Source organism: Podarcis liolepis (genome assembly GCF_965112155.1).
Source record: "Podarcis liolepis genome assembly, chromosome: 2".
NCBI classification, from domain to species: Eukaryota; Metazoa; Chordata; class Lepidosauria; order Squamata; family Lacertidae; genus Podarcis; species Podarcis liolepis.
Genome location: NC_139555.1, coordinates 117,379,943 through 117,388,866, shown reverse-complemented (window position 1 = coordinate 117,388,866; position 8,924 = coordinate 117,379,943). Strand labels below are relative to the sequence as shown.

Sequence of the window (8,924 nt, the reverse complement as noted above, 5' to 3'; positions counted from 1 at the left end):
TCAGAAGGTGGCGGACTGAAATTTTTAAACAGAGGGCCATCTGTCAGGGATGCATTAGTTGTGATTCCTGCACTATTTTTATTTTATTTGGGGGGGGGGGTTCAACAAGATGACCTCTGGGGATCGCTTCCAAGTCTGTTGTTGTTTACTCGTTTAGTCGTGTCCGACTCTTCGTGACCCCCTGGACCAGAGCACGCCAGGCACTCCTGTCTTCCACTGCCTCCCACAGTTTGGTCAAACTCATGCTGGTAGCTTCGAGAACACTGTCCAACCATCTTGTCCTCTGTCGTCCCCTTCTCCTTGTGCCCTCCATCTTTCCCAACATCAGGGTCTTTTCCAGGGAGTCTTCTCTTCTGATGAGGTGGCCAAAGTATTGGAGCCTCAGCTTCAGGATCTGTCCTTCCAGTGAGCACTCAGGGCTGATTTCCTTAAGAATGGATTGGTTTGATCTTCTTGCAGTCCATGGGACTCTCAAGAGTCTCCTCCAGCACCATAATTCAAAAGTATAAATTCTTCGGCGCTCAGCCTTCTTTATGGTCCAGCTCTCACTTCCATACATCACTACTGGGAAAACCATAGCTTTTACTATACGGACCTTTGTCAAAATAAAAAAATTCCTTCCAGTAGCACCTTAAAGACCAACTAAGTTAGTTCTTGGTATGAGCTTTCGTGTGCATGCACACTTCTTCAGATACCTGAAGAAGTATCTGAAGTATCTTCAGGTATCTGAAGAAGTGTGCATGCACATGAAAGCTCATACCAAGAACTAACTTAGTTGGTCTTTAAGGTGCTACTGGAAGGAATTTTTTTATTTTGACTATGGCAGACCAACACGGCTACCTACCTGTAACTGGAACTATACGGACCTTTGTTGGCAAGGTGATGTCTCTGCTTTTTAAGATGCTGTCTAGGTTTGTCTTCCAAGTCTACGATTCTACAATTCTGTAAGGCAGCTTTTGATTTTCCTCGCTCGGAGTATAAAAAGCAAAGAGTCCCTCTAACTGGGGGTGGAAAACATTGCACACCTGTATCTTCCACCCTGGCCTGTGAAACTTTCCCAGGTCACTACAGGCTCCCCCGGAAGCTTGTGGCCTCTCCTGCCTTGGAGGCTTTTAAGCAGATGTTGGATGGCCCTCTGTCAGGGATGCTTTCTCTGAGATTCCTGCATTGCGGGGGTTGGTCTAGATGACCCTAGGGGTCCCTTCCAACTTTACAATTCTATGATACCTCGTGCGGCCACCAGGGGGCCCCGGAGGTTGCGCTGGGAAAGACAGGAAAGGGGATTCCGTCCTGCCTTAAATGATCGACTTTGCAAGGGGCTGCCTGGGCTTCCCATGCATTTTATTTTGCACGGCTTGCGGGGCGCGGCTGTCTCCGTGGGGGAGCCTTGGTGCAGCCCCTGGTAAGTTTCACAATATGCAACTAAAGGGTGTGTGCATTTTGGGGTGCGGGTGGGTGTGTATCTGAGATCGGGTTTGCCAAAAGAAGGGGGAGGATGCCAGCAATGTGGCCTGTTTATTTCTGTGTCCAGAGATAAGATCCGAGGCCCTGAAATTGGATACAAGAAGCTTTATGTCCTTGTTGCCATTTTTAATCTCCACGGGTCTGTGGAGCGAAGGAACTCACAAGCAAACTGATCCGCGGGTGCATAGATATTAATTTTAATTTTTACCTGCTCAGGGCTACGTTTCTAAGGAATAGGGGTGCAGAGACAGGACTGCAGTCCAGCCCTTTTCTTTTTAATAAATGCCAATCCACTCGAGATATTTCTTTCTTTTTTTAAAGCCAATTCACTTCAGATTTATTGCATTTTTTATATTTTTTATTGCCAGAGGCAGATGTTCAATAGGGTGAAAAAGAAATCAAGAAACCAGGCTGTATGGAACGGTCTGGGGTCTGCTGCATTTGGGAACAAAGGCCATCAGAAAAGACAAAGGCATGAAAAAGGCTGTCAGAGACATTCCGTGAGAAAACATTTCTCATATATTGCCTCTAATGTCTTCTGCACCTGGGGGAGAGATCCGATCTGAGAGTTTTTGGATCCAGACCTTTATAAATAAATATAAATAGTTATGTCATCCAGGCACATTTCTTTCTTACAGGGATGGGGAGGTGACCCCTGGCCCCTCCAGAGGTTGTGGGGCTCCCAACTCCCATCAGCCCCCAGGCTGCGCAGCCTAGTGGTCAGGGGGAGATGGGAGTTGTAGATCAACAGCATCTGGTGGGTGCTAGATTGTCAGTTTTTCTGGACTGGAGTCATTGTCAGGTGCTCAAAGTGTTGTTTCTGTTTATTATAGTTATGATTACATGCCTAGTGACCTCATTTCCTCTCCTCGGTTTTTGATCACAGTATATTAAAGGCCATGTGTATGCCGTGGATTAAAACGGGCCTGGCTAAGCACTACCTGGTGTTGGACTTCAACTCCCATCAGCCCCTGCAGCCAGTCTGGCCAACAGCAGGGGCTGATGGGAGTTGGAGTCCAGCACCGCCTGGAGGGCCACACAGACTCCCTCATCCATGGTCCAGGAGCAACACTTCCGCTTTGGGTTTAAGAGGGCCCAGGGCTTCCAGTTTCATGAATGGGAAGGAGACTGCTGAGTCTTAATCAGCAAAACCAGTTGCATATTATTATTATTATTATTATTATTATTATTGCAATTTGTATACTGCCCTCCATCCGCAGACATCAGGGCAGTTCACAGCATAGAGGCCTGTAGTAGGAATGCCAGCCCTGTAGCCTGACTCCCGAGTCCTGCCTGGTTCATGTCTTTTTGCTCCTACATGGAGTTTAGGGGCAGAGCAACTGCTTCCATCATCATCATCATCATCATCATCATCATCATCATTTGTTTATTTTGCTTTCAGATCAAAGTTTTACAGTCACATATCCAATATACAACATAAAAACAAGATTCCAAAGAATCTCCCAGACTTTCCTCCTCCTCTTTGTGGGTCCTATTGTTAGCCATTTCCTCCTGCATCTTTCACGATAATCCAAATCTTTTACATCTCTGTTATGTCCATTAAACTACAAGTGTTATTCCAGTCCTACTAACAGTTCCAACAGTTTACAATGATTTTTAAGAGAAATTATAAATTTTCCCCATCCCTTATTATTCTTCCTGATTTCTGATTCTTCCGGTCATTTTTGCCAATTTGGCATAATCCACCAACTTAATCTGCCAATCCCTGGCATCTCCCATTAAATCAGGGACAGAGTACCTGTGACCCTCCAGAAGTTGCTGGACTCCAAATCCCATCAGCCACTGTAGCCAACGGTGAGGCATGATGGGAGTTGTAGTCTAATATAGCGGCCGATTCCAAAGTGCAGGGTCCCTTCATGAGTGCCGTAGCCACTCCTCCTTACAGCCACTCTCCTCCTAAAATGATACAACCTTCATATGCAGTAGTCGTTTAATTATGTGAACCGCCCTGATATCTATTGGTATAGGGCAGTATACTAATTTTAATAATAATAATAATAGTAAAGGTAAAGGGACCCCTGACCATTAGGTCCAGTCGTGGGCGACTCTGGGGTTGCGGTGCTCATCTCGCTTTATTGGCCCAGGGAGCCAGCGTACAGCTTCCGGGTCATGTGGCCAGCATGACTGAGCCGCTTCTGGCAAACCAGAGCAGCACACGGAAACGCCGTTTACCTTCCCGCTGGAGCGGTACCTATTTATCTACTTGCACTTTGACATGCTTTCAAACTGCTAGGTTGGCAGGAGCAGGGACCAAGCAACGGGAGCTCACTCCATTGCGGGGAATCAAGCCGTCAACCTTCTGATTGGCAAGTCCTGGGCTCTGTGGTTTAACCCACAGTGCCACCCGCATCCAATAATAATAATAATAATAATAATAATAATAATAATAATAATAATAATAAATTAGGTATGCACTGTGACAGTTGGTGCAGTTTTCTGTGTTTCGCCTTTTGGCTAGATCTGCTATTTTACCTGTGCACATACCTGGGCAGATTATTGGGAGCGCTCCCATATAGAATCATAAAATTGTAGAGTTAGAATGGACTCCCCCATGGTCATCTAGACCAACCCCCTGCAAAACAGGGATCTCAAGCATCTGTGGCAGATGGTCCTCCAACCTCTGCTTTAAAAAAAACCTCTGAGGAAGAAGAGTCTGCCACCTTCTTTCAGAGCGACTTAAATTGTGTGTTCTGTGAAGCTCCATTGTACATAAAAGAACTTGCAGCTTCTCTCGAACCCAAAGCTCCTTGTGTTTTCAGTCTTTGGAGCAGGCAGGGGCTAAAAGTTGCATTCTGGGGTCTCCCTTTGACGTTTCGTTATACAGGGGCAGCCACCGTAAGCTCACTAATGGGCTGCCCCTGATCATTTGACGGGTTATATGGATTTTTGGATATTGCCATTTCTGGTGTCAGAGTTGTTGTGCCCTTGTCCTCTTCTTTCGTGTAGAGACTGGCCTTCTTGTTTTAAAAGGTAAAGGGACCCCTGACCCTTAGGTCCAGTTGTGACCAACTCTGGGGTTGCGGCGCTCATCTCACTTTACTGGCCGAGGAGCCGGCGTACAGCTTCCGGGTCATGTGGCCAGCATGACTAAGCCGCTTCTGGTGAACCAGAGCAGCGCACGGAAACGTCGTTTACCTTCCCGCCGGAGCGGTACCTATTTATCTACCTGCACTTTGACATGCTTTCGAACTGCTAGGTTGGCAGGAGCAGGGACTGAGCAACGGGAGCTCACCCCGTCGCGGGGATTCGAACCGCCGACCTTCTGATCGGCAAGCCCTAAGCTCTGTGATTTAACCCACAGCGCCACCCTCTTCTTTCTTTCTTTTTGTCCTCTTCTTTCATGTAGGGACTGGCCTTCTTGTTTTATGTAGAGGCAAATGACAACAGAAGCCGGCTTCGCTGGAATGTCTGTGAAGCAAGATTCTCAGCCTGTTTATCTTTCCCCAAAGACACTATAAGATGGCGCTGGACTCCAAAACAGGTAAGACTCTGGCTGTGACAAGGATGGGGGAACTTTATCACCTCAAGGGCCACATTCCCTTTCAGGGGCCACATCCCAGTGGTGGGTAAAGCATATAATACCATTAAAACTGCCCCCCTGCATCTGTGCCAACAAGGAAATAATCTGAATGGCACGGTGAACTAATAATTCACCGTTGACTGAAACAAGGATGCGAAGCCTGCATGGTCCTCCAGATATTTTGGTTGGACTACAACTCCCATCATTCCTCTCCTCTGGCTATGTTGGCTGGAGCCAATGGGAGTTGTAGTCTAGCAATTTGTGGATGGCCACAGATTCCTTGTCATTCCTACTGGAATGGAAAACAATTCAAGCTTTGGAATGCAACTTAGTAATAGTCGTCTTTCTTCTTTGGTGACCACTCTTAGCCAAGCTAGACTGTCTTCCATGAACACGGTCTTAACGGTGTGTCCATAAGTGACTGTGGAGGCCAACTCTGGATCCACACGTCCTTCCACAGTGGGAACATAGGTTTCTGGACGGGAGTTGATCGTGGTGAGGGTTTGCCAAGCATGCCTTCCTCATAGCACATTTCTGCCTTTTGTCTTGCGTTCGAGTGTCTTCAAAGCCCATGACACCTTTGGTAAAGGCTGTTCTCCAATTGGAGCGCTCGCATACTGCCCTATACCTGTAGATCTCTGTTAACCTATGGAACTCTCTGTCACAGGAGGCAGGAATGGCCACCAACCTGGGTGGCTTTGAGAGGATTAGACAAATTGCGCTTGTGCTCATGTCCTACTTGAGGACTTGGCCAGTGTGAGAACAGGAGGCTGGACTGACCTGATCCAGCCAACAGGCTGTTACCTTGTTAAGAAGAAGAGATTCATTTTTTAAAAAAATCTTGTTGTCGTAGGTTGTGCTTCCATGACTGAGAGTGAGGAGATTTCCTTACACCTCGAGCTCTCCGAACCCGGAGCCTCACCTGACAGAGCCAAAGAGAGCATTTCCACGTCTCATGTGCCGGAAGATGCATCTGTAGATCTCACAGGTAACCCAATGGATCAGAGGAGGAGTGTATCCCAAGAAGGACTCTCGGCAGATGTCAGTGAATCGGGAAACGTGCAGGCGCTTGGGAAGGCTGGCAGACGCAAGCTGCGCATGGGGGAAAGTGCAGAGCCTGTCTCCCATCGCCTTAGACGTCAAAGAATCTACAAGCCAGAGAAAACCCGCAAATGCACGCATTGCGGGAAGCACTTTGGCTGGAGGGCGGACCTTTTGGGAGAGAAAACCCAGGCAAGGGCGACATGCTCAAGTTGCGGAGAGCTGATGAGTCAGAGCACGCAGCTCCCAGTAAACAGGAAAAGGCGCAAGAGGGAGAAAGCGCATCAGTGCACCGACTGCAAGCAGGTCTTTGCGGGGAGCTCAGAACTGGCCGTGCATAAGAAAGTCCACCAAGCAGAAAAGCCGTACAAGTGCCTGGATTGCGAGAAGAGCTTTTGCTCCAAGGCGAACATGCTCCGGCACCACCAGATCCATACCGGACAGAAACCGTATCAGTGCTTAGTTTGCGGGAACACCTTCCGGCAGCAGGAGCAGCTCATTGCGCACGAGAGAACGCACACGGGCGAGACACCCTTCCACTGCGTGGTGTGCGGGAAAGACTTCAACAGGAAGTCAGTCTTCCTGACACATCAGAGAATCCACACGGGCGAGAGGCCGTACAAATGCTCCTTCTGCAACAAGCGGTTCATCCGCAGGGCCTACCACGCCATCCACGAGAGAATCCACGCCCGGGAGAAGCGCTACAAGTGCTCCGAGTGCGGGCAGAGCTTTAACTGGAATTCGGAGTTCATCGAGCACTTGAGGACCCACACTGGAGGGAAGCCCTACAAGTGCCTGGGCTGCGAGAAGCGCTTCGGCTGGCACTCGGACCTTATCAGACACCAGAGAATCCACACGGGCGAACGGCCCTACAAGTGCGCCCACTGCCGGAGGGGCTTCGTCCAGAGGGCGCAGCTCCTCTTGCACGAGAGGACCCACACCGGCGAGAGGCCCTACAAATGCTCCTACTGTGGGAAAAGCTTCAGCCGCAGCTCGGTCCTCATCAGGCACCTCCTGCTGCACACCGGGGAGAAGCCGTACAACTGCCTGGACTGCGGGAAGAGCTTCTGCGAGAGGGCGCAGCTGGTTTCCCACGAGGTGACGCACGCCGAGGAGAAGCCCTACAAGTGCGCCGACTGTGGGAAAAGCTTCAGCTGGAAGTCGGCCTTCACTCGGCACCGGAGGATCCACACGGGAGAGAAACCCCACAAGTGCCCCGATTGCGGAAAGAGCTTCATTCGAACCACCCACCTTGCCACCCACCTAAGAACCCACGGGCGGGAGGCAGACAGCGATGCTTTAATCGGGGAGGGCATTTTAAATGAAGGTGGCGGCTTAATGTAGAATGAAGAATCCCTGCGAGGAGTGGTGGCTGAGACACGAGGGCAGATAAGGGGATGTCCCGCCAACCTCGCCAGCCAGACTCCCAACTACCCGACTTCCAGTCCAGAGGGTGGCAGCACCGTCTGTCAGCTTCCTCTTTAGTCTCCATGTTTCACTGGAAGAATTCGGCAGGGAAGATGGCAGGACAGAACTAGAATTAGTCGGCTCTGCCTGACACTGGCTCTCTGGCGCCACCTACTGTCAGGCTTCCACCATGCTCAACAGTCACCATCCACAACTGCATGCAGATGGGTAACCATCTCAACATTTGAAGCTTTGGGCTGGCATAACAGAGTGCGACCCAAAAGCCTTCTGAACGAATCGAGGGCTTCAGCCGCAAGTTCGCTAGTTGGCCTTGGCCAAGCGCCCAGTTTTAAGAGCCTCGGCGTCCCCATCTAAACACTCGTGTGAAGAATTCTGGGAACTGTAGTTTGTTAAGGGTGATGAGAGACATTAGGAGGGAGACACACACATCCCGGCCGCCTATTCCTCTCACAGCACTTACAATTCCCAGACCAGTTTTCCATCCTTCTTCCCAGGGAGTTGTAGCTTTCTGAGGGAGAATAGAGGGGATCTCCCAACACTCTTACAGTTCCTGGGGTTCTTCAGGAGAAGCCATGGCTGTCTAGAGTGGTACAATGCTGCTTTAAGTGTATCGTGCAGGTGGAGAGAATTAATATCAGCGGTATGCATTTTGTATGGCAAGGGTTGGGGGGGGGCAGAGAAGTGTGGGGTGGCTGAGCTGGGGTGGCAGGGCAAAAATTCACTGCAGCCCATCAAAGGAAACTCCACGCGAATCTTCAGGCCCAGAAGAGGAGCCATCGTTGCTGTTGCAGCAGACGGAGATTCACAACTAGTTCCCAAGATTTGGTCTTACGAGGCAAAGGCGCTAGTCCTCAACATAAGAATGTGATGTATACGTCTCACTGTTGTTATTATTTTGTTGGTTATGTTTTTCTGTTTCCTTGTGTCCAATGCAGTCTTTACTTCTCTTGAGCTCATCTCTTACATTGCTTGATAAAGCTAGTCGGTTTATTTCAAGTTCTTTCCTTTCTCACTCTGCCCCCTGTTAACAGGGCTGGGATACAAAGAACATGCAGGTTTTATGCTGAGTGTAAATGTCACGGACGTGTACTTGGAGTGTATCTGACACACAACTTTCTTCTTAGGATCAGGACCAAGGAAAATCTGCTAGTATATTTTTTAGTTGAACTCAGATTTGCACAGCACTGATTGGCCAGTACTTGTGTCAGTCCTGAATTTTCAGAGTTGGGCTGTTGCACAGTACTGACTGTCACTCATGAAACCACGAACCCTCCCTGACTGGAACAGACTAAAAATCTGCTCATTTAATCTGGGAGAATTATTATTATTATTATTATTCAATCAAAACATTTCCAGTCAACTGATCTAACCATTGAATGAACTTAATGTTGCAGCCCTAACTGAAACACACACAAACATTAAATAAAACAGATTATGTATTAGTGTTCTT

General features: G+C 48.8%; 1 protein-coding gene across 3 annotated transcripts; it reads left to right on the top strand.

Moving 5' to 3' along the window:
• Positions 1-901: 901 nt before the first annotated feature.
• Positions 902-8,470, top strand: LOC310701559 (uncharacterized protein). Of its 3 annotated transcripts, XM_083492658.1 has the most exons (4): positions 902-1,402; positions 1,833-1,964; positions 4,832-4,966; positions 5,859-8,470. In XM_083492658.1, exons 3-4 carry the CDS (start codon positions 4,945-4,947, stop codon positions 7,388-7,390), a joined length of 1,554 nt encoding a protein of 517 aa, XP_083348784.1. In that variant the 5' UTR covers positions 902-1,402; positions 1,833-1,964; positions 4,832-4,944; the 3' UTR covers positions 7,391-8,470. The 3 variants fall into 3 exon arrangements, with proteins under 3 accessions (XP_083348784.1, XP_083348782.1, XP_083348783.1); XM_083492656.1 differs by lacking the exon at positions 1,833-1,964; XM_083492657.1 differs by lacking the exons at positions 902-1,402; positions 1,833-1,964 and having other exon boundaries at positions 3,904-4,966.
• The last annotated feature ends 454 nt before the right edge of the window (positions 8,471-8,924 follow it).

What these genes read in the sequence shown, in the direction of transcription:
- LOC310701559 (XM_083492656.1), top strand. Translation starts at nt 4,945, where the DNA reads ATGGCGCTGGACTCCAAAACAG. An exon ending in GGCGCTGGACTCCAAAACAG is followed by an intron (nt 4,967 to 5,858) that starts GTAAGACTCTGG and finishes TTGTTGTCGTAG; the next exon opens with GTTGTGCTTCCATGACTGAG.